At 38.3% G+C, this 25,758-nt stretch overlaps 1 protein-coding gene across 1 annotated transcript in view; it reads left to right on the plus strand.

The window, feature by feature from the left end:
- The first annotated feature begins 437 nt into the window (after positions 1-437).
- Positions 438-25,758, plus strand: part of EXOC4 (exocyst complex component 4) — a 909,491-nt gene continuing 884,170 nt past the window's right edge. Inside the window, exons 1-2 of the mRNA XM_058297373.2 lie at positions 438-602; positions 21,347-21,536. Of these exons, the coding sequence (XP_058153356.1) occupies positions 517-602; positions 21,347-21,536 (276 nt within the window). The 5' untranslated portion in view covers positions 438-516. The remainder of the gene's footprint in view (positions 603-21,346; positions 21,537-25,758) is intronic.

The following is a 25,758-nucleotide window of genomic DNA, read 5'->3' on the forward strand; positions in this document are numbered from 1 at the left end:
ACCACATGTGTTTAAAGTAAATTGCCACTGAACACAAACTTTATACACAGGCAACAGGCATACACTCCTCCTCTACACTCATTTAAATACAACCCCCTTCCCCATTTCCCTCAATCCTATCCCCCAACCCCATGCACACTTTAGAATGACTAGATACACTTGAATAATTAAAACCTAAAAACAAGTGAACTAGAAAAACAAACAAAAAAAGTGGTCGAAATAAATATAAATGAAGATACTTTACAAAGTTGCCATTGGTTTAATTTTCCTGTGCTCCCAGGAACAGCGACAGGAAAACTACAATTCCCAGAGAGCTTAGAGAGAATACGCATGACGTGCAACCGAAATTTACGGCCTCAGTCCCGCCTCCTCCGTCAGCTATTGGTTTCCCCAGTTCCGGGCCTAGGGATTTCTCTTATCTCATTGGTGGATATTCCGGCGAGGTCAAATACAGAGTTTACGAATGCTTTGGTCCCTTCCAGTTCATAGGTTCTACCTCTCTACCCCCGTACTAAGATGGCGGCAGAAGCAGCTGGTGGGAAATACAGAAGCACTGTCAGCAAAAGCAAAGACCCCTCGGGGCTGCTCATCTCTGTGATCAGGTGAGGGAGGCAGGAGGCAGGGGCAGGGGACAGGGGCAGGGGCTCGACTTCAGCTTTGTAAGGGAGAAGGGCTATTTGGGTTCCATCCTGCCGACCCTCCCATTCCTCCTTGCCTCCCCCATCCCTCCTAAGGGCTCCAGTAGTTCCTTCCTTCTTTTGCTCTGGGTTTGGGTTAAAGGGAGAAGTCCCGCCTCTCAGTCTTTTCTCTAGGGTATAGCCTTGGACAGGGTCCCTGGGCCCTAAAAGCACGCTCTATAGCCTTGTAAAAGAAAACCAGGTAAAGGTGTGTTCATTCATTCTTCTAATGCTTTTTTATTGATCGCTTGTAGCAACTCTCATTGAGGAAGGCGCCGTCCCTCCTGGACTTCTGAGTATAAGACCCAGAGTCCGGAGAGTCCTGTCAGAGTTGCAGGTAGTGTTTCCACCCATAGTTTTGAACACCTTCAACTACTTTTAAATTGTCACATCCGCGAATCCAAGAGCCTGCAGTTATCTGATTTGAAGACACATACTAGTTTTCAGTTTTTGTTCTGCCTTTTCCTGCCCTCCTATCTGGATCTATTCCTTAAAAAAGAGACGAAAACAAAATTGAATTTTAAATTGTCCTCAGTGCATTTCCCCGGAATATGTATGGTGGGAGTGGTGGATTTTTTAGGGGATTTTTTTAAAATTGAAGTTCCTCAATAAATTGGGGGGAGGGGCGGTTTTCAAGCACCACTAAAGATGACACAGGGAGTGATTGCAAAAATAACTTGAATAAAATATATTATGACACATTATTTCATTGTTGGTATTTGAATTTTAACTCAGGTATTTTTTTATTAAATACCCCACTCCCTTTTTTCCCCCCTCACCTATGTTAAACTTTTGGTTGAGTTCTTGACTGGTTCCTGGAGATTCTTGATTATTCTAAAACCCAGGGCCCTACAGGACCAGATAGGCAACAAGCACTTGGTAAATGAACGAGAGAACAAATCAAACTTTTGAAACAGCTTACCATGTCATGGATTGATAAAGACCCATCTCATGGGTTTTATTCAGGGAATTCTGGGTTAAGATAGTGGCATACTAAATCATTATTGCCACTTTTCTCTTTAGGATTAAGAGACCAATTTGCTATGGAAATACTACTATGCTTGGTAAGCCATACAGAAAAAATGCTATTTAGGATCAGATGTCTGCGGGCCAGCTTTCTTGCTATGACAGTACACAGGTAGTACATATGCATCTCATGATACTAAAACTCCAGCTAGAATATTTGTAGCTTCCTATCTTTCCCCTGTGGAGCTATAATATATGAATCTATTTGGATCATTTTAAAACTTGTTTGCTTTTTTATCTTATGGTCAACATTCGTTTAAACAATATGTATTTAGTACCACTTTGTGGTATGGTGCCTGGGACATACTAGGTACTTAGTAAATATTTGTTGAATAAATGAATGGATGAATGCCCTAAGTTTTGGAAAGATGTATTAGACATGGGTGCTACCCTTGAGGAGAGTACAGTCTACTTGGAAGATAAAATATGTAAATAAAAACTATGCCATAAAGGTATAAGAGAAATAGAGATTATATGTGTTAGGAATCCAGGAGGGCTGGATACTTTTGATGGAAGTAGAATGGGGATTAGGGCTGGTAGCAGTTTTATACAAATATGCCATGTCTGCATTTTAAAATTTTTTAAAATTTTAGGTTTTACCCATTTCTTTTATACTGATTTTCTTCAATGCCAGTTAAATTTACAGTAAATGTTCTATATTTGAAAAAACACAAAAACTAAAATGCTTTGACTGATACCAATTCAGAGACATGCATTACCTTTGGTCATTGTTGATTGATTCTTTGTATTTTCCAGGGGAAATCTCCTACAGCTGGAATGGTGTGGACTATGATTTTGTGATTATCCATCTCTTTTGCTCATCTGTATTACCTTCACTTTATCACCATGATTTCGGCCTAGACATTTTTTTACTTTGACTTCTATTATGTATTTTTGTATTTCATTTTTCTTTCTTATCCTTTACCACCTTGGATCACTTGAGTAGCACATCTTTTATTGTTATATTTATTACAGGAGTATGGTAGAAGGGACTATCTGGACCTTTTATCTCGGGCAAGTTTAGTAAAAGATTGGGGTTCATGGTTACACATGACCTTTTCCCTTGGTACTAGAGGATTGGCATCTGTTTTCCAACATTTCTCTGACACACAGGAAAATTTTGGGGTTGGAGTGAGGGTGTTGCTAACTTTTCTTGTTCTTTCCTTCTTGATACCCTATTGACTCTACCCTGTGATTAAATTTTACAGGCCAGTGAGTGATGGCAGGATTACTTCAGTATTGGGTGTGGGTGGTCCTGAAGGGAGGAATAGAATAGGGAATGTGTTATTTCTTGTTAGTAAATTGTACTGTGGCTGTGAGGTTGCAACTTTGTAGTTCGTTCTCTGTGGTATCCTTGTAACATTGTATTTATTATTCTTAATTCCTCATATAAAGCCTTGCTTACCTTCCATCATTAATCTTTTTCATATTCTCTCTCAAAGACCGTAGCTTTCCTTGTTGCTTTAGTAAGAAGCCTTAAAAAGGAAAACCCATTTTAGACTCATGTTTATAAAATCTGAGCATTCTGGAAGATGTACCTGGTACGTGCCAGTTCTCTTTCACAGTTCCATGGACTTATGATTTTGTAAAAAAATATATATATTTATATTTCTTGCAAGAATCCACGGTCCTTTGAAAAGCTTGGTTTTTTTTAGGAGGTGCTGGGACCTCCTGTGTGGGAAGAAGGCACTCAACTGCTTGAACCACATCCACTCCCCCCCAGCTTTATTTTATTTTATTTTATTTTAAAGATTTATTTATTTCTCTCCCCATCCCCCCACCCCAGTTGTCAGTTCTCTGTGTCTATTTGCTGCATCTTCTTTGTCTGCTTCTGTTGCTGTCAGCGGCATGGGAATCTGTTTCTTTTTTTGTTGCGTCATCTTGTTGTGTCAGCTCTCCGTGTGTGTGGCACCATTCCTGGGCAGGCTGAACTTCTTTCATGCTGCGTGGGTCTCCTTACGGGGTGCACTCCTTGTGCATGGGGCTCCCCTATGTGGGGGACACCCCTGCGTGGCAAGGCACTCCTTGCATGCATCAGCACTGCGCATGGGCCAGCTCCACACGGGTCAAGGAGGCCTGGGGTTTGAACCGTGAACCTCCCATGTCGTAGATGGACGCCCTAACCACTGGACCAAGTCCGCTTCCCTCCAGCTTTATTTTTGAATATTGCTGAACAGTTGTTTTTCTTTTTTGAGTGGTGAATGGTATACATTTCCCTTCATATCTCTTGCTAAGATACATAGAAAGTATATTTAGTTTCTATGCTATATTTAATGTATTTAAAAATTTTATTGTGATAGCATATATACAAGACAGAATTTCCCACTTTAACCTCTTAAATGTGTACAATTTCAGTGGGATGAGTTACATTTTAATATTGTGCCACCATCACCACCATTACCACAATTTTTTCATTACTCAGAACAGAAACTGTGTACCTGTTAAGCAATAACTCCCCATTTCTCCTGTTCCCTTAGCCCCTGATAACATCTAATGCATTTTCTGTCCCTATGAATATATTCTTATGAGTGAAATCATAAATATTTGTCCTTGTGTGTCTGACTTATTTCACTCAACATGATGTTTTCAGGCTTCATCTGTATTGTATCATACATCAAAACTTCATTCTTTTTGTGGTTCAGTAATATTCCGTTGTATGAATATATCATGTTTTGTTTATCCATTCATCTTTTGATGGACACTTGGGTTGCTTTCACCTTTGACTATTGAGAAAAATACTGCTGAGAACATTGGTGAACACAAGTGTTTGAGTCTGTTTTCAATTCTTTTGGGTATATTCCTAGAAGTAGAATTGCTTATATATATATATATATATATTTTAAAAATCTGTTCTTAGTAGTTATAAGAGTATTTATTGTTATAATCACTTTGGAATACTAGAGAAAAATAACTAAAGGTTGGATCAGGGTTTGGCCTAAGAACAGAGAGAAGGACTAGAAATAGATTGAATATCAAAATCTCACCGTTATTTCCAACTAGGAGACTAAGTAGTTAAATAATGACTGTATTTCACTAATGTGGTCTTACATCCCTTTAAAGCATTTAAAAGCCAAAATAATTATAAAATCAAAGTATAGTGTAACTGTAATGAGAGTACTATATTTCAGTAGTTGGATATTTTTTAAGTACCTTAGACATTAAATTTTTTAATCTAAAAAAAAAAAAAACCAATACAATTATTTAGGACAGGTGGATGTTTCAAGGGTGTGTTCCCAGGGCTTTGCAGAAGAGCACCATCCCAGGGCTGTGAGCTAGCTTTGGTGAGAAGAAGTGGAGGTCATTAACAGACAATACTTTGGATTTGGCCTGATGCCAGAGAAGCTTTAGATTGGCAGAAGCTGCTGCTATTTGTGCAGTCAGTAGATAAAGCTTTTGGTTTTAATTTTTGCCAGTGGCCCCTAAATTAGGACTAATTGGGCAGACAGAGTCCAGATTATATGCTGATGTACAACAGGGACAGTTTATACGCACACACGGGCAGCATTTTCTTACTTTTCACTTTTTTCCCTTCTTACCTTTTGTTTGGTCTTGAGTTGGTGGAGGTGGCCTTTCTGTATGAGAAATAAGCAAGATGGCATTTTGGAGATGCTATTTTATTTTGTGAGTTCTTGTCACAATTTTAATTGGGAAATGTGTCTGACCCTTACTCTTAGGTGCTTTGCTTTCCAATTAAATATTGTCTTTCTTTTCTTGATAAGCTGGCCTTTAATAGCTTGCTTAATTGGGAAGACAAACTTTGGTTGTGACTTGAGGAGGAGACCTTATAACAGAGCCTTTGTAGACAAACTGGTTACAGAAGTCAGGTTGTTTTGAAGAGCTGAAGGCTCATTTTTTTCATGGAAGTAGGAATTTCAGAAACTTAGAAAATTCTTTTAAGTAGATATCTGGTAAATTCCTTTCCTCCTCAGTATTTTGGTCAGCCCAGTATTTAATTCAAAGTAAACTGTGCTGAAGGGGTTCAGGCTTTGATCAGGTCTTTGAACAAACAACTTTGAGGTCCATGACCCAGTTTGTGGTAGGGAAGGAAAGTGGTCACTGCTTTCTGAGCAGAGCCCTAGATGTTGTTTTAGGTGTTAACGTCTTTCTAGTACTACCTCCTCTCTTTTTCATCCTGGCTCGTAATGATGTTTAGTTTTTCCAGCTCTCTTTGTGCCCTGGGAGTGTTGGCATTAGTGATAGAATGGTGTTTGAACATTACTAGTAGAATACCTGAAGAGCAAAAACTTAAGAGTTTCAGTAAGTCCAGGGACATCTGATAGTAAATGTGGACTAATGGGTCAAAAAATTTTCCCATTTCTCGCTGAACACATAGAATTAATAACTTGTGAACTTATGTCTTGGTTTCTAACTTCATGTGTAATTTTTAATTTTGGAATTTCTTGAAGACCTTGAGGCATATAGTTTTTAGGTTTTTTTCAGGCTGTTACTTATGGATGGATGTGGATACAGTGTTTGGTTGGCAAGTGCAGTCTGTGCTGTGCGGTATGGTTAGAAGAAACTTAACAATATTAGCTATGTGACCTTGGGCAAGCTTCTTAAAACTAACTTAATTTGTTATATGTAAAATGGGATAATAATGTAACCCCTTGGCATGTAGAAGCAACTCAAATATTAATTCCCTCCTTTTCTAGGATTTACAGCTTCTCTGATTACAAGCTTAATTTTAATCATTGGGCCAGATAGCAAGGATATAATGTCAATTTTTCACCTTATATATCCTTCTCAGGTTGATATTAATGATTGATTGAGATTATTTCTATAAATAGGAACCCTTGTACAGCTGAACTAAGATGGCAGTTATTCGATAATTAGAATCATAGCTGAAGAATCTAGATTTAAATATATGCGTGCTTATATGTGTCTAAAACAAAGTAAACACACATAAAATATAAAAATATTTATTAGAACAAAAAAGATTACAAAAGGAAACCATAGGGCTTCTGAATTCTAAGTTTGTAAAAGTAAATGTGTATTTAGAAAATTGAAGCCATTAAAAGCTATAAAATTTTTTAAAAGGTGAATATTTTTCTCCTTGCCTATCTCTTTATCATTTAAACATTTATATATATATGATTTTCTAAAATTATACACATACTATTTAAAAGTATTGGATTTAGGAAATTCAAACAATTAGAAAGTTACCAAAAAAAGTGATTATCGTTCTCTGTGGCCTTCTCCCTCCTGACACAAACTGCTGTTAAATGTCCTATGCTTCCTTGAGGAAGACTATATTTGGATAGGAGAGAGTGTGTATATGTGTGTATATTCTTTAAGAATTTATATATACTCAAAGAATGCACATAAAGATTATATGTAATATATGTGCCTTACTTCCTGTAGTACTTTGTCAGGAGCTTTTCCTTAGAAATGCTTGAAACTATTATACATGTATTTCTTTACTTTTTTCAATATGACTTTACAATTTGTTTCTACTTTTATTTATTTAATGCTTATGGAAATATTATCAACTGTTGGCTTGAAAGTCAATCTGTTCTTGACATTTTTCAGTTCCAGTAGCAAACTCTGCACCTTGTTTGTTCTCTGCTGTTTATCACAATTTTGTCATCTGCTCTCAAGTCATGAAATGAGTTATGACCTTGGTCCCTAAAAGATAGTAGCCAATCCTTTATGCTCTTGGGACTTAGCATGGAATAACATGGGAACTCACCTTTTAACAGGAAGTAATAAAGGACAAATTCTTGAGTTTTATTGGACACTGTTGATGTGAAAGGAAAATGAAATATATCAAGGTTTTTATTAGAACCTTTTCTAACCTTTATTCTTTAAAATATTTATAAAGCCCTTGCAAAAAAAGAGAGTGGAACATGATTCAAAGGTATTTTCCATTTAAAACTTGGTGCCTGTCATTGTGCTGACACTTTGGAAGAAATTATCTTGCTACCCAAAGTATGACTCAAGAGCTTTATTAGAAATGCAGAATCTCAAGCACCACCTGACTGGAATCTGTATTTTAACATGATTTCCAGGTGATTCGAATGCACCTAAATCTTAAATAACCCTTAGAACCGTGGTTCTTAACCCTTTTTTTTGTTCCATGGACCCCTTTGCCAGTCAGGTGAAAAACATGGACCCCTTCACAGAATGTAGAGGCAGATAGTTTTATGACACTTAATATCGGAGGGCAGAGAAAATAAAGATAAGTTGATTTTTTTCAATTTAAGTGCATGTACCCCCTGAAATCTTTCCATGGGCCCCTAAGAACCCCTGCCTTAGAACATTATTTAGTTGGAGAAATAAGGCATGAACCAATTAGAATTGTTGTTATTTTTAGCTGTGATAAATGTTTTTACAGCTATGTTAAAGAGGCTTAAGAGATACATGCTGAAATACATGCCAGGAAAATGATGTAATGTCTGGGATTTGCTTCAAAATGATGGGGTTGGAGTCAGTGGGGGCACAGATGTTACAAGATCGGAGTATGTATAGGTTGGGGGAGGGACACAATGTATTCATCTATAGATTAATACTTTACAGAAATGCTGCATAATATATTCTTCATATTTTGTCCATGTTCCCACCCTGATACCCTCACTCACTCCCAGACACTTTGCACATTAACATATTAAGTCTCTGGAGGTCCTAAAGTTAAGAAACCTTCCTCAGTTTGTGTTACCCAGAGTTTTTACAATTTATTTGACCATGTAACACCTATTACTATCTTGTAGAATATCTTTTCTCAGGTACTCACCAGACTCTGAATAAGAATATAGTATATACTTTTAAAATTATTAAATGCTATAATGTATTGTAGAAACAAAAAATACTTGAGTGGAAAAATAAGATCATTTTGGACAATGCTTTAAGGAGAATATGGGGCTTAAATTGGAAGTGGGAAAAAGGTAGAGTATGGGTAAGAGCAGTTGGGAGATTTTAAGTTGAGTTTGCCAACGCTGGACAGTTTTACTTAATTTAAGATAATGACCTTTGTTGGTTAAAAAATTTTTACTTTGTGAACCTTAAGTTGTGGACTGTAGTTAATAGTACACTTATAAAAAAGTGCTGCCATAAATTGTAACAAATGTTCCATACCAGTGCAAGGTTTTAATAATAGGGAGGTATATGGGAATCCTGTGTTTTTTGCATGAGTTCTGTAAACCCACAACTTCTCTAATAAAAAAAAATTATACCTTGTGGTCCCCAGAAGTGTTCTGTATAGATGAGTTAATTGAACTATTGAAAAACTGCATGTGTTGGGCGTAGTAATTGGCTCTAAGTGCTGTCTGAAGCAAGACACCAGTGATTTTTCAATTGACATTAAAATAGAAATTGTTTACTCTCACTTGATATTAAATGAATCACTTTGGACCGAATTATGTTCTAGTGCATTAGAATACTTTTTCAGAGGGACTTGTCATCTTGAATTGCTATCGTTTGGGATGGGATTATCTTGTGTTTTGTGGGATCTAATAAGACATAATTAAGAAACAAGCAATCACAATGTGTAATTGAATATAATAAAATCCAATTTAAGAGTTAATGTAGATTTGGTTATGCATTGAGTGAAACCATATCTTGTGTGATTACATTGTGATACACATCTCAAACATTTCTTTAATGTGCAATTCTTTATACAAAGTAAGAATTATAATGAAGGTCTCTTATTTTTGAAATTCGTTGGAAACATGAATAGTCATGTACAAACTGGTCTGCTTAGTATAACAAGCTTGGAAGACCTACTTCTCACCTTGTTTACTTTTTATTCTTAGCTATCTATTTTCCTTCTCTTCAGTTTGTACTTTTGCTCAACTCATACTAAAACCTGTCTTTAGTTCCCCTACAGACATAATAGGAATATGTTGCTAACAGACATTTCTAAGATTGGCTGTTAGGTATTTTAAAGGAAAAAAAAATGGAAATAAGTGCTAAATAGGTCTAATAGTGTAATTTAATGTCTTCTGGTTTAAAGCAATTTGGGAAAGAAAATAGGATTTGTGTTTTGAAGAATCATGTCAGATCTAGATGCTTTTTCCTTATGTTAGGATCAATAATAAAAAGGAATAAATATTATGTTTTTGAAAGATGAGTAAGGTTAATAGTTCATTTTTTCTTGAGTGATGTGAGGTTCTAAAATTAGTTAACTATTAAACGTTTGTTGAGAGTTTAAAAATGCTCAGGTTTTGTTTTATGGTAATATATGCTAGAATATTTTATAAACATATAAGGCAGGCCTTCTGTCTCATGCGTTCCATTATGTTGTTTTTTAAAATTTGTTGGAATTGCCCTAAAAAGAGCAAAGGTAGCACTGAGTGAGAAGTCTGGCCCTTGATGAGTTAAATGTGAAGGGACTTTGTGACATCCAGTTTGAGTACTCTTCAAAAACGGAGCCACTGAGGAGAACTGATTCTTCTTGTAGATTGTGCTTCATAGAGCTGTAGCTTCCTGGTAAATCATTTTTGATATGTGAAGTCTTACTGTAATTAATTTTGCTGAGTTGCTTGAAGGGATTTCCATTATTTGTTTTGTTACTCTTTATTATTCCTGGAGGAGAGTTTACTGGATACCAACCAGGAATGCCCTTAGTAGACAATTAAGCCTATTAACTATCTTCTGAAAGCATGAGGATGCTAATTGTTCTGCAGTGCAGATGTCACCAAAATTCAGGTGCCTTTTATTAAATATTTTTTATAGCAGGCTAATTAGTTATTTGGGGGTATACTGGGCAGCTAATGCTTGTGGATTTGCCAAGATTTTCTGTTGCTTATGGCTTGAGAATTGACCCAACCCAAATTCTGTAAATATAACCAAAATTATATTAGAGGATACTACTCTGGGGACTCATTCCTTTATTAAAATTCTCTAAACTTGTGTCCAGAAAGGTAGTCTGGTATCACCTATTCTGTTTTCACCTTTTAATACAATACTTGTACTATACTTTCTTCAAAGAACTGCCAGCTGGTCAGGTTGAACTATTAAAAGCCTTGCTTAGAGGAGGAAATTTATGAAACATTGTTTAAGTCATTTAGTTCTATCAGTTTCCTACATTCTCTTCTTGCATTAAACTGGATTTTTGGAAAGCTTCACACTTGGGTTATATGCGGAGTCTTTCAAAATCTTCAGGCCTGAGTTGTGTTTTGATGTTATGTTCTTGAGGATCCTATAAGAAATGGCCATGTAAAATTTATTACTTTTTCTACTATGAGAAAGTTGTTGAGGATATTGTTCACTATGTTGTTTTAAACAAAAGATTTCTTTTAGAATTTAGGGCTGTTTCAAAGTTTACTTCCTCAGGGGAATTGGAATCTTATCTTTTTTTTTTTTTTTTTTTAATACTTTTTATTAGAGAAGTGAGCTTACAAAACATAAAACAGTCATGCATAATGTATGGGAATTTTTTCCCATACATTACCCCTCCACCAACACCTAACATTGTTGTGGAACATTTGTTACAGATTATGAAAGAACATGAGGAATCTTATATCTTTTTTTTTTTAAGATTTATTTTTTATTTATTTCTCTCCCCTTCCCCCACCCCCCATTGTTAGCTCTCTGTGTCCGTTTGCTGTATGTTCTTCTGTGTCTGCTTGCATTCTTGTCAGAGGCACTGGGAATCTGTGTCTCTTTTTGTTGCATCATCTTGCCGTGTCAGCTCTCCGTGTGTGCGGCACCACTCCTGGGTAGGGAGCACTTTTTGTGTGTGGGGCTCCCCTACACGGGGGACACCTCTGCGTGGCAGGGCACTCCTTGCGCACATCAGCACTGCGCATGGGCCAGCTCACCACATGGGTCAGGAGGCCCTGGGTTTTGAACCCTGGACCTCCCATATGGTAGGCAAATGCTCTATCAGTTGAGCCAAATCTGCTTCCCTGTTATATCTTTTTGATGAGAATTATATAACTGGCTCTGTTTCTCTTTTTGCCTTGGCTTCCTGGAATCTCAGAGCTAAATTTGAAGTTCATTACATATAGTCTATGCTTCCCCTTCCCCCTATGATGTGCATATTTGTGTTTTACTTTTATGTGGCACTGTTTTTTAATCTATTATTATTATTCCCCCCTTGTTGTTTGTGCTTGCTGTCTGCTCTCTTTGTTCATTCACTGTGTGTTCTTTCCATGTCTGCTTGTCTTTTTTTCTCGTCTTTTCTTTTTAGGAGACACTGGGAACTCATCCCAGAACCTCTAGTGTGGGAGAAAGGCACTCAGTTGCTTGAGCCACCTCATCTCCCTGGTCTGCTGTGGCTCTCATTCTCTCTCTCCTCTGCGGCTCCCTTTGTTGCATCATCTTGCTGCGCCAATTCCTCACGGTGCCGGCTGTCAGCTGTCCGTGGCGTGGGCCATCAGCTTTCCATGGTGCGGGCTGTCAGCTGTATGGCATGGTTTTGACCTTCTTCTCTTTATTCCTAACTTCTCATTTATAGCTTATTTTTTGTTATCTACCTGTCTGATCTTTTTGGAAAGAGGTGAGATATAATTAAAATGACATTTGAATGTAAATATTGTTATTCAGAGAATTTTTATCACCCCCAACCATTAAATACTGGTTGAGGAGAAATAGACTTAAAATTGCAGTGGGTTAGGTATCATGGACGACTTTCCCTGGGAAGCACTGGAGTTTGTCAGTAGCCACAGTGATCCTTTAAAAGCAGCAACAGAGTTCTCGCTATTCACACTCACTCCAGTGGGGTCACGAAGCTGTACCTGATCTAGCTCCCTGCTTCCTCTTTGACCTTGTCTCCTATTACTGTCCTCCTTGTTCTCTTCTCTAAAACCACATTGGCATCCTTGCAACTCCTTGGTCCTTGAACATGCCAAACATGCTCCTACTTCAGGGCCTTTGTATCTCTTGTTCTCTCTGGAATCATCTTCTCCCAGATAACTGCTTGTCTCTCTCCCCCACTTCCAATAAAGCTCTATCAAATGACATCTTTCAAGGGTGGCCTTCCCTGGCCTACCTCTGTATGGAAAATAGCTCCCAGCCCCCCTGTCCTGCCTTATTATTATTTTCTCATAGCTATTACCCCTTCCTCAAGATACAAATGTGTTATGATCACTATATGTTTTACTGCCTGCTCCCACTATAATGTAAACATCTGAGGGAGGGATTGCTTTCCTCCCTCCTTCCTCCCCCCCACCCGCCCAAATTTTTAAGAGTTAGGCAAACATGATAACTATTAAACCAGGAAATGCCTCCATGAGGGAAGGATTGCTTTTGTTCCCCTGTGGTATCTCAAGTCGCTTAGAGCTCTGCCTGACAATGGGTGTACTTAGAGCTCTGCCTGGTAATGGGTGCTTAATAAATATTTGTTGAATGAATAAATGAATTAAATAGGATTATTGTAGCTATTGTTTGTCCTTTCATAGAGCTTTTTGAACAGGCATTGTTTTTGTGAGATAATTTAGTTGCAATTCTTTCTCAAGGCAGGGAGTTGTCCATGACTTCTTCAATCCTGCATGTTGCCCCTGCAAATGATTTAGCATTTACTAAACACATAATGTACCAGGCACTGAAAGAATATAGAGAAGATCTGATCCCAGTTCATAAATAAATATTCTCAGGAACTATTTTTTTTTTTTAAAGATTTATTTATTTTTATTTATTTAATTCCCCTCCCCTCCCCCAGTTGTCTGTTTTCTGTGTCTTTTTGCTGCATCTTGTTTCTTTGTCCGCTTCTGTCGTCAGTGGCAAGGGAAATGTGGGCGGCGCCATTCCTCGGCAGGCTGCTCCCTCCTTCGCGCTGGGCAGCTCTCCTTATGGGCGCACTCCTTGCGCGTGGGGCTCCCCTACGCGGGGGACACCCCTGTGTGGGGGGCACTCCTTGCGCGCATCAGCACTGCGCATGGGCCAGCTCCACACGGGTCAAGGAGGCCCGGGGCTTGAACCGCGGGCCTCCCATGTGGTAGACGGACGCCCTAACCACTGGGCCAAAGTCCGTTTCCCTCTCAGGAACTTTTGAATTCGGGAGGCTTTAGGGGATTTGGGCTAAAATATTGTGATTCACAGATTTTTTTATTTTGTTCTTAATATAATAAATATAATAATATATCTGTGTACAGTAGGGGAAACAGAGAGAGATTGAGAGGTGATTAATTTTTTTGTTGTTTGTCAATTTTTTGTTTACAATTACTTTTGAGATAATTAAAATGCTCTAATAATGATTGAATTGATGAATGCACAACTATGTGATTATACTAAATAACATTAATTGTACACTTTGAATGGATTGTTTACTTTATTAATATGTATCAATAAAATTGATTTGTTAAAAAATATGTATGTATCAGGCAACACAGGTATTTACACTTCCTGTTTTACAAAGCACCTTCACATACCTTTACACCTATTGAACCCTCACAATAACCTGGTAAGATAGTTATTTTTATGATCTTGCCTATTTTTCAAGGAAAGAAACAGGCTCAGAGAATTTAAGTGCCTTGACCAAGGTCAAATACCTCAAAAGTTGCAGAATCATCATTTGAATCTGGGATTTTAGATTCCAAAGCCTGTGCTCTTTATTGTTCACAGGGAAGCAAGCCTCTTGAATTGACTACGGTGCTAAGAAACTTTTGTGGTATATTATTAATGCTGTTATCCTAGACTTTTCTTTTTCCTTTTTGTATCTTTTTATTCTATCTTTGATGGAAGGATATTGTTCCTCTTGAGAGGTGGGTCAACTTTTGATGACTGGCCTTGTTTTCATAGGAGCATTTTTTTCTTTTATTTGATCTTCTTTTTGTCTTTTTAAAGAATAATACTAACTTTATATATTTTTTCCTGTCTGGGCTCCATTATTCTATTAGTCCAAAGTGAAAGTAAAGTGGAGTGGGTGTGGCTTCAGTGGTTGAGTGCCTACCTGGCATGTATGAGGTCCTGCGCTCAATCCCTGGTACTTCTACAACCAACCAACAAAAACCAATTAATCAGAGGGAAAGTAAAATTGCTCTATAGAAGGAGCCAGCGGTGGTGACTTAGTTATTTTCCTTTCCAAAAACTTAACTGGCTACACTGAAATTCAGAAGCTGGTATACAAACAGGAAACTGACAAATTCAGTTTTAGTTTTCTCGTTATTTACCCAGGGTTTTCTTGGTTGCATTTAGGACTTGCTTGGAGCTGATGACTGTGAATTCACTAGAACCATATAATGTACTTGTTTCTCTCAGGTGCTTTTAACAGGAGCTTAACATGTGTACAATGGTCCTTGGAGCTCATTAGGTAAATAAATTCCTCCTTGGGGATTAATTACTCATGGTTAGAGATGTAATTCATCATGTAAAATACCAGAGCTGTCTTATTGAAAAATTCTCAGTGGTCCAGAAATGTCTCTGTGTTTATTCTAGTTTACTAGAATGTAGTTTATTTTATTATGTTCCTCCATCAACTTAACCATAGATTTAGATGGGAATGGGAAAAAAGCAAAAGAATAATTCAGTAACTTAAATAAGTTTTGGGGTGGCAACTTCAATTGTTGATCCTCTGCTCATATCATGTTCAGATTCAAAACTGTTATTACTAAAAAAGCTGCATAGTGTAGTTTACATCCTAGTTATATGCTTTCTCTTTACATATAAGCTGTAGCTTTTTTAGGGTACAGCAAAAGAGTTGATATCAGGAAGGGTAGAATTTCATAACATGTAGAATAGAAACAACATGGAATTTGGAGTCAAGTATACTGCATTTGAATTCCATTTCTAATACTTCTTAGGTGTGCGTGTGTTTGTGTGCACATGTGCACGTTACTTTACCTCTCTGAGCTTCTGATTCCTTATTTTTTCAAAATAAAGATGATATCTCACTAGACTTACCATGATTGTCTTGAATTATGTGTATGCAAAATAACCACTGCATCATATGGCATATTACTGGGACTCAATACTTTATATTCTGTGCCTCATTTCCACCTCCCTTTCCCAAAATGTAGGACATAAGGATGCATGTAAATCTTTGCATTTAGTTTTAAAATTTCACAAGTAGACAATGAATGAGAGCTGGATTGTCAGCATACTATCAAAGGGATCTTAGATAACTTTTGGACTTGATATTTTATAAAATCCAACTAAGTGGTTGCCTTAAGCACTCTCTTAAGCCTCTCTCTGGTTAGACAGATCATACCATATTAAGCGTATGTTGTGTTCAGTTCTGAGTACCACTTCTGGAGAGGAAGAAATATAGAAGTTAAGAGCCAGAACCTGGAGCCAGACAATTCATGTTTGAGGCCTGGCTCTGCTTACAAAGTGTGCCTTGAATATACAGCTTGGTTTCTTCATCTGTAAAATGATGAATAATTTTGGCATCCACTTCACAAGATTATTATCAGCAATAAATGAATTATGTTTAAGTAAGATTAATGCCTGGCACATAGTAAGTTCTACGTGAGTGTTACATAGTTTTGAGAGGTCTTCAGAGGGAAGTCACAAGGATGGTGGGCTGCTTGGAAGCCATGTCATGGAAGAAACAGTTGAAGAAATGGGGGTGGTTAACCTGAGACAGTATTGAGAGTCTTTTACTATTTAAAGCAGGGGTTCTTAACCATTTTTGTTCCACTGACCCCTTTGCCAGTCAGGTGAAAACCATGGACCCCTTACTAAGTCCATACTATGCTGTGTATTATTTAATAAATATATCACACCCACACCAACACATTCCCACAAGAACAATGATATTTTAAATTTAAATTCAGGCTCACAGACTCCTTGTTAAGAACCCTTGATTTAAAGGGTAATTTTGTTCAAGAGAAAATAGATTTATTTTGTGTTGCTGAAAAAGGTGGGACTAGGATCAATGGGTAGAAATTATAAAGAGGGTACATTTTTAAAATTTTATTGAAAGGCTTTGTAATAAGCAGGGCTGTTCAGAATTGCAATAAATTGTTTTGTGAGCTAGTTAGCTTTCTGTCATGAAGAGGGTTAGAAGGCTGAGGAGAGGTTCCTGACCTGGGTGGTGGATGAGCCAGATGACAAATATTCTCTTCTATACTGCTGTCAGTTCTGGTCAAGTGGCGAGCTTAAAATAATCCTAAATGGAAATTTGTTGTCTATTCTGGTTTTTGGTAGTATATATGGGAATTTTCTACTTAGAATTGGTCTGCCGTTTTATGTTTTACAGTCTACCATTCATTCATTTTGCAAATATTTGTTGTGTGGTGCACTGTACTTCTGGTGTCATATTTCAGAAAAGAAAACAGTCTGGGAATGAATCTTTACTGCCTATTATTGCTTGGCACCATGCTATGGTTCAGTCCTTGAAGGAATACAATGACTTAGGTTTCATTACTGTTGGGAGACAATTCTCCTGAGTCTCTTGTGTATCTGAAATTTTTGTGCGTGGAGCACTAACTGCTCTTTGTTCTAGACAGACTATCTTTTCAAGAATGTTTGTTTAACAGCCTAGGAAGATAATTGTGTCTCTTTAGAGCAAAGAGCAGGCATGTCTGCTTACTGCCCAGTATAAAAAAGTTCAGTTTTCAAGTTCAGGGCTCCTCTCCGGTAGCCATCCATTTGGGCCCATCCGTGTAGCCCCATCAGGGCAAAGGCAACTAGTGTAAATATGCTGATGGTGAGCTGCTTGTTGTGCTGTGAGTAATAAAGTCCTTGCTTTCTGGCCCAGGAGTCTTGTGTCTTCTACCAGCATCTAAGACACTGGCAGGCTAACTTCTTAGCTTGCAAGGAGACTAAAATCTTAGACCCTTCACAATTGTTGATATTAAGGAGGAATAAATTGAGACTCAGAGGGGTTAAATCTCATGCCCAAGGCCAAATGATCTAGTAGGTGGAGGCGATGGAATTTGAACTTTTGCCTGCAGAGGATTTCTTTTCCATTATATTGTGGGAAAATATTGCTGTCTTTACTGCTGCTGTTCTCGTACTGTTACTACTGCTACAACAATAATTGCTAAAAATAACAATATTTATCAAGTGTTCAGCCTTATTTTATTTCATTTAATTCTCACCAGCAACCCTATGAAGTAGGCATAATCTCGGTTTTATAGATGAGCAAAAAGGGGTGCAGTTACCAAGATCATATGGTGGAGCCAGGATTCTAATTCCAGAGTCCGTGATACTGGAGCTGTTAAGAGCATAATCTGAAAACAGACAAATCCAGTCTTGAATCCTGTACTCTCATTACCCTCATTGATTGAGGTGGGGCAAATTAATTTATCCTCTTCAATCTCAGCTGCATCATCTGTTAAGTGAGGGAGGGAGGAGAATAATAACCAAAGGTTGCTATGAGGATTGCACATATACTCCGTAAAGGGTGCAGCTCCTAGTAAGCCTCCCTAAATATTAGTAGATATTGTTGCTGTTATTATTATTATCCATGCTGTCTTCCTTTCTGTAAAAAAACAGCAACCCAGAACCTTTAATGCTTTTGTATTCTTAGAGCTTTATAATGTAAGTAGTTTTAACTAAAGGTAAAATGTCATTCAGCCCAATTTACATCAAGAGAATGAATTTCAAATGGGCAAACCTAGCAAAGGATATTTCCTTATATAAATATTTTTTCTAAAAATGAAAATATGAGCTAAAAACTCTTAGTGACCTAGTTTACTCTCTAACCTTCATTTCAGTAACCCTTTGAATTTCTTAAATAACTCCTAATACTCCAGTGATGTGTTACAGTGACAGCTGATGCTGGAGAAGGTGTCCTCTCTGGGCCTGACATTTTACTTAATGTAATTCCAGTAGTTAACATAAACAATGTAAGATACCTGTTATGTTTCCTTCCATAAAAGATGGTGGAGAGGAAATCATGCAAAGCATTATAAGGATGGCAAACTGATTCAGTGCAGTTTTGAAAATTCTTTGGATGTCTGCTATTATAAGGAGAAATAATAGAGTTAAATTTCTAGAAACTCTTCCCTTTGGGACAGTTCACAAATTGAAGGCATTTTCTGGTTTTGCTTTACTTTAGGTGAATTGCCCAGAAGGTTTTAGATTCAAAGAGCAGAGTTATGCATCATAGAAACAATAGGAAGATATGCTAAGCTATTCTATACCCAAATATTGCAAGTAAACTGGGTAGCTTTATCTTTGAACCCAAATTTGATGCTTCGCTTTGCCTGGTGGGGGTCTGCACCTCTCCCTGCCATGCAGGTTGGGGATACCTTTTTAATTTTTTTACCAGGAAGACTTGAGGATTGAACCTTGGTCCTCCATATGATAAACAGGAGCTCAATTGCTTGAGCCACAGCCACTTCCCTCTGACCTAATTTTTAAAAAAAAAGATTTATTTATTTCTCCCCCTCCCCCCCTTTTTCTGCTCTCTGTGTCCATTCGCTGTGTGTTGTTCTGTGTCCGCTTGCATTTTTGTCAGTAGCACCAGGAATCTGTGTCTCTTTTTGTTGCATCATCTTGCTGCATCACCAGTCTGTGAGTGCGGCTCCAGGGCAGGCTGTGCTTTTTTCATGTGGGGCGGCTCTCCTTGTGGGGCACACTCCTTATGCGTGGGGCTCCCCTACATGGGGGACACCCCTGTGTGGCACGGCACTCCTTACACACATCAGCACTGCGTGTGGGACAGCTTACCACACCAGTCAGGAGACCCTGGGTTTGAACCCTGGATCTCCTGTATGATAGGCAGACACCCTATCTGTTGGTCCAAAACCGCTTCCCTGAGTTAATTTTAATAGTCACATTTGGGTGGAATTCTCTATCTGAAAGTTATCTTGGAGATAGTCTAGTCTAGTTTAGGATCACCAGTTTACTGATGAGTAAATAGAGGTCTGGCATAGTAAAGGCCTTAATCGAAGTCATGGGGTTGGTAGTCTTGTTTTCTGTAGTTTACCATACTGTCCTTAGAGGCTTTTTTGCATTTTCCTTTTATATTTCTGTTTCCTGACCTCCCCACCCTCACATTTCATGCTATACCTGGTTTCTTGACTTCCATAACACATTTACAAAATTCTTTTTGGAGGTTAGACAGAAGTTAAAGCCTGGCTTGCTGAATTTTCCTATAAATTAAAAAAGAAATTATACCTATTTTGTGGCTCATGAATTAAGATCCTTTGCTGTAAATGATAGTTTGGAGTATAACTGTTGTACAGTTTTTTGCTTGTAAATATGTAGAGGTGCAAATGTGATTGATTTGCTGACAGACCATCTCTGAAAGCAATTCTGGTGATGGATTTATAATTGATTACATTCGTCATCAAGAGAACCTAAAATACCCCCTCCCTAAATTAAAAAAGTTAAATGAAATAAACTAGGTTGAATGTATATACTGACAAATATGAAGGAATTTAATGAAACTCTAAATTACCACAGTTAACTGATAAGAGGAAAAAGGTTTCTTTGTTACTGATTATAACACTAAATTTAAAAAAAAATTATCCAAGAAAGGTAATAGAGGAAATAAAGATCTGCAGACCATGTATCAAACTAACTTATTGCAAGATTTTTAATAAGTCTATCTATCTCATTCCCTGGTTATTGTTGATTCATATCAATCTTGTTAGTGCTGTTGAAAGACTAGCAAATGCTGGGTCTGTCTTGTAGTATAGCTTAGACTACTGCTGTTGTAAGAGACTTTAGAATTAATATGACCTTATTTCCACACTGTTGGGTGCTCTGTACCAAATTCAGGTCTTTCAAATGAGCTCTTTGACAGGTGGTTCCTCAGTGTTTAATTTTTTCAGTTAGTACTCTCAGCTACAAATAAGAGAAGCAGCTTAAACAATGGATATTTACTATCTTTCCTAACGAGAAGTCCTGAGATTTGGCAGCTGCAGTGTTGGCTGCTTTGGTGGCATGATGATAAGGCTGGAGATGGGCATTTCTGCTCCCTTCCCTTTCATGGTTGTAAGATGGCTGAAGTGTTTGAGTACCTCAGCTTTGGATAAACAATATCCAGTATCAGGAGAGGGGATCTGTTTTCCTTTTACTCTCCTTGCAAGAAAACTCGGGTCTTATTGTCCAGACTGGGTGAGCCACTGGTAAGGGAAATGGAATTACTGGGAATGATAAGGATTCACTTAGACAAATCAAGACCTGCCCAGCCTCTCACAAGGTTCATGACTGCCTACCATTTTGATTCAAACCAGTTCCAATGACAAGGAAAAATGTGAGAGGAAAGACTCCTTGGATAATAGGAAGCAGACTTGGCCCAATGGATAGGGCGTCGGTCTACCACATGGGTGGTCTGCAGTTCAAATCCTGGGCCTCCTTGACCCGTGTGGAGCTGGCCCATGTGCAGTGCTGACGTGCGCAAGGAATGCTGTGCCACTCAGCGGTGTCCCCCACATAGGGGAGCCCCATGCGCAAGGAGTGCACCCCATAAGGAAAGCCACCCAGTGCGAAAGAAAGTGCAGCCTGCCCAAGAATGGCGCCTCACACACAGAGAGCTGACACAACAAGATGACGCAACAAAAAGAAACACAGATTCTTGGTGCCGCTGATAAGGATAGAAATGCTCACAGAAGAACATGCAGCAAATAGACACAGAGAGCAGACAGCTGGGGGGGGGGCGGTTGGCGGGGGAAGGGAAGACAAATAAATAAATAAATCTTAAAAAAAAGACTCCTTGGATAGGCTGCCAACAAGAAGGTGGTTCACATTGTCTGTTAGTAAGCCCTTTCCTTTCCTTGTTAGTAAGATGCTAGCATACTAACTCATCATTCTTGCATTTTTCTTTTACCTTTTACTCAGTTTGATATATTCTCTGTCTTTACCAGGACTTTGTCTACCAGTGATGATGTTGAAGACAGAGAAAATGAGAAGGGACGGCTTGAAGAAGCCTATGAGAAGTGTGACCGTGACTTGGATGAATTGATTGTGCAGCACTATACAGAATTGACAACAGCCATTCGCACATACCAGAGCATCACAGAGCGCATTACCAACTCACGAAATAAAATAAAACAGGTAAACATTCCTTCTTTTGGTATAGTGATTGAAGTGCCTTCCTTTAGTACAGGCGCTGTGGCTTGGAGAAGCACTATGGTGGTGGCTGGTAGCCCTTGATGAGAAATTTATAATGCCGTTTTTCAGGGGTTTTGCAGATGTGTGGAAAGCCTGGCTGAAGAGGATCACAGATGGTAGTCTGGGGTGGCTTCTTCCCTCCCCTGTGTCTTATCCTTTGATTGTACAGTGACTTCTCACTACTGTGTGAAATGACACTTGGATGCTGGCTTCACTTTGAGGAATACAAAAAGGTATCTAAACCAAAGAGCAAAGCTTAAGACTCTAGCCGTCTTACTGTTAGAGGGTCCTACCACATTATATCAAATGTTTTCAGTGTTTCATGTGTGTATATGTATGTGTCTCACTTAATTTTAAGTTGTGCAATCATTGTACATTCTTGGTAATTTTTATGAAGTGAAGAAAAGTTAACCTATACATTATTTTAAAATGTAGTGAAATTGTTTTGAATCCCCAAATTCTTGAATATCATGCTTTAGTACTGATAAACATGTAGTACTTTTAAATTTTGTTTTAATCCCTCCCCCTGCCGTGGCTTTTTTTTTTTGCTTGCTGTCTGTTCTCTGTATCCATTCTCTGTGCATTCTTCTGTGTCTGTATTTTATTTATTTATTCCCCACCCACTTTTGTGGCTTGCTTGTTGTCTGTTCTCTGTGTCCATTTGCTGTGTGGTGTTCTTTGTTTTTGCTTGCCTCCCTTTTTGTTGCGTCACCTTGCTGATCTGGCTCTCCGAGGCACTGGTGGGCTGGTGGCTCTCCCCTTCATGTGGGAGAGCCTGCCTTCACAAGGAGGCCCTGGGACGCAAGCCCAGGACCTCACATATGGTAGATGGGAGCCCCACTAATTAAGCCACAGCCACTTCTCTAAATTTTCTTTTCCTATTTTGCAGGTATTTCCTTTCTCTTTCATTCTTTTTCATTCTCAGACTCCTGTCTTTCTCTTTTCTTTCTCTTCCTTTCACGGTAGGTTCTTGAAAAGCTCTTATTTTCTGGGTACCATAACTTTAGTTCTAAAGGATTAAATGGGATAAACTGATCAAATAAGGGTTATGTGTTGTCACATCACAGTTTGTTATGGCTCTTGGCTGTGTATTTTGAGGGCCACTCTAATACCTTTTAGGACTACTCTTTGATAAACAACAATAACTGCTGCAACTTTTTTAGCACTGGCTATTTGCCAGGCATAATTATGTCTAGTCTTGACTCAATAAATTTATAATTTTAACTCTGTCCTTCCTGACACAACAACGTTGCTGCTGATTTTCAGACCTTTAATTTTTTTGTTTTTTTATTTTTAAAAATTTATTAATCCCTTCCCCCCCCATTGTTTTACATTCCCTGTCTGCTCTTTATGTCCATTCGCTGTGTGTTCTTCTGTGTCTGTTTGTCTTCTCTTTAGGTGGCAGTGGGAACCGATTCTGGTACCTTTCAGAGTGGGAGAGAGGTGCTCAATCACTTGTGCCACCCCAGCTCTCTGGTCTGCTGCATCTCTTATTGTCTCTTCTCTGTGTCTCTTTTTGTTGCGTCACCTTGCTGTTCCAGCTCTCCATGCGGGCCAGCACTCTGTGCAGGCCAGCACTCCGTGTGGGCCAACTCTCTGTTTGGGCCAGCTTGCCACCTGGGCCAGCTTGCCTTTACCAGGAGGCCCCTGAAATTGAACTCTGGACCTCCCTTATGGTAGACAGGAGCCCAGTTGCTTGAACCACATCTTTTTCCCTATTCATTTTATTTCTAAGCAACAGAAATACACACACACATCCTTAGACACACACATTTTTAGAAATGAGGTATTTTGCACAACTCCATCATACTATACAATAAGAAAAGTGGTGCTCTCTTCTTGTTTGGTGTTGGGGTGAGAGGCTCAGAGCCTCGTAAGATGCTTGGTTCCCTCCCTTGCCCTCATGGCTGCCTCTGAAGCACTTCTGTGGAGACTGAGGGCTGCATAGATCATAGTTTGAAATCCACTGCCTGTGTCATTAAATCAGTTAGGGGACTCCTTGGACTGTATCTGTCCAGTAATAGCTGTGCTTACAGTGTTCTCAAATGCTTTATTTCCTGTCCTCTCGACCTTATGTTAAGATTTGGTAAGCAGATACATAAATTATCCTCCCAAGAATACTGTTGACATATGATTTTCAGCTCTAAGAGTACTGTTCCAGAATCAGTAAGCATTTAACCTTTTTCAAAGCAATGTGCTGCCCTCATTACATTTTTAAATTATCTGGGCATTTTCAAAAGGAATACTGTAATTCTTAGCCTTTACAAGTGGTGAGTTCATCCTATGGATTTATCTGTGAAACTAGGGAAAACTATAGATGAGTAGCTCTAGATTTAAAGTAAACTATAGTCCATTTCAACCCAATATACTGAGCTCAAGAGTGGTCAGCAAATGAATGTATAGAACTTCTGACCTTCTGCGGCTTTGCCTCAAGTAATCACAGCAAGGGTGAAAGACCTTTTAGTATTTGTGTTTTCTGATTAGTTTGGTTGGCTGAAGAGACTATGTCCTAATCTCAAGGGAAGCAGCAGCAATGATTTCTACCTTGACTCCCTATTGCTCTGAGTCAATAGCATCTTTGTTACTAACAAAGAATGTTTGCCTGGTATTGAAAAAGAGAGCCTCATCTTGATGATTTCACATTTGTTTTAGTAGCCACAATTTTTCTACATCCTCATTTTTAAGGATGCTGCAGTTTGAGCAAAACAAATCAAAAAAGAAAACTTGCATGTTTATTATATCGGACACTTGTTAAGAAAGTAAATGTCACATAATTCAGTGTAATGAATTAGCTTCAATATCAGGCCAAAATAAAGGACTAAAGCTCTTTTCAAAAAAAGCCTTTAATGATTGGTAAATGGGAGAAGAAAAATGTTGGGGAAAAATGAAAGTGGATTTTTTTTTTCATTCTGTGGATTAATAAATTTTTTACCATGAAAATCCATTTCTTATCACCAAGGGAACATTGATATTTCTTTACTAATCTTTTCTTCTCATTTTTGGTTTTTAATGCTACTTTTGATTATTTATAAAATATAGGTATGAACTTTTTAAAGTAAATATGTGGATAATTCAGTAATAATTGGACTGTATTATTTCACACATGTCCAATCTGCAGTCCTCTGCTCTACCAGCTGAGCTATCAAGTGGTGCAGTCTACATTATTTTAGAGCCAAACAAGATGATGAGGGTGTGTAAATCTGAGGTGAAACTTTCTCTCAGCTATCTGCCAAAAGAATGTAATGAGGATTCATTCAGCAAATACCTGTTGAGTGCTAACTCATGCCAGGTTCTGTTTTAGGTGCTGGGGCTATAACAGGAAAAACACCATTCTCTGGTGTCATAGAGTTTACATACTAATGGAAAGAGACAGAAAAACAAAGAAATATATAATATTTAACAACATTTATGCAGCCTCTATATATTGTCTACTTTGTGCTAAGCATTGGTTTAGGTTCTAGGGTACAGCAGTAAATAATATAGAAAATACTTTCTGCCTTCATATAGCTTACATTCTAGCCAGGGGAGGCAGATTATAAATTAATACAGAAGTAAAATATACCATATGATAAAAATGCTATTAAAAAAAATGAGGAAGGGGAGCTATGGAGTTACTATTTTAAATGGGGTGGTCAGAGTAGCCTTTTTAGGTTACATTTGAGCCATTACCTGAAGGGGGCAAGGAAGAGAGTCCCAAGGAGCATTCCAGGAATAGGGAATTTAATAGATGCAAAGACCCTGAGTCAGAAGCATGATTGGAATTTTGGAGAAGTGACAAGGAGGCCAATGGAGCTGGAGCAAAGTGAGAAGTGGGGAGAGTAGCAGGAGATGAGAAGAGAGAGCTGGTGTATGAGGTGTGGCAGAGGGGGCCACGTCCATGTCATGTAGGGTGTGTAGGTAACTGTAAGGACCTTAACTTTTTACTCTGAGTATGTAAGATTTTGAGCATGACCATGAGCACAGCTAGTATGTTGTGACTAACCTTTTGAAAGGACTACTCTAGCTGCTGTAAACACCATTCTCTGATTAGATTTTAGTGGGGACTAAGGCAGATGAAAAGAAGATGTGCATGTTCATATAAGATGTGCATGTTTGTGCTTTGCTACCTTCTAAAGTTTAAGACCACAGGATTGTCTACATTTCCCATTTTATGATATTAGTTTTG

The sequence above is a fragment of the Dasypus novemcinctus genome, chromosome 5 (assembly GCF_030445035.2).
Source record: "Dasypus novemcinctus isolate mDasNov1 chromosome 5, mDasNov1.1.hap2, whole genome shotgun sequence".
NCBI classification, from domain to species: domain Eukaryota; kingdom Metazoa; phylum Chordata; class Mammalia; order Cingulata; family Dasypodidae; genus Dasypus; species Dasypus novemcinctus.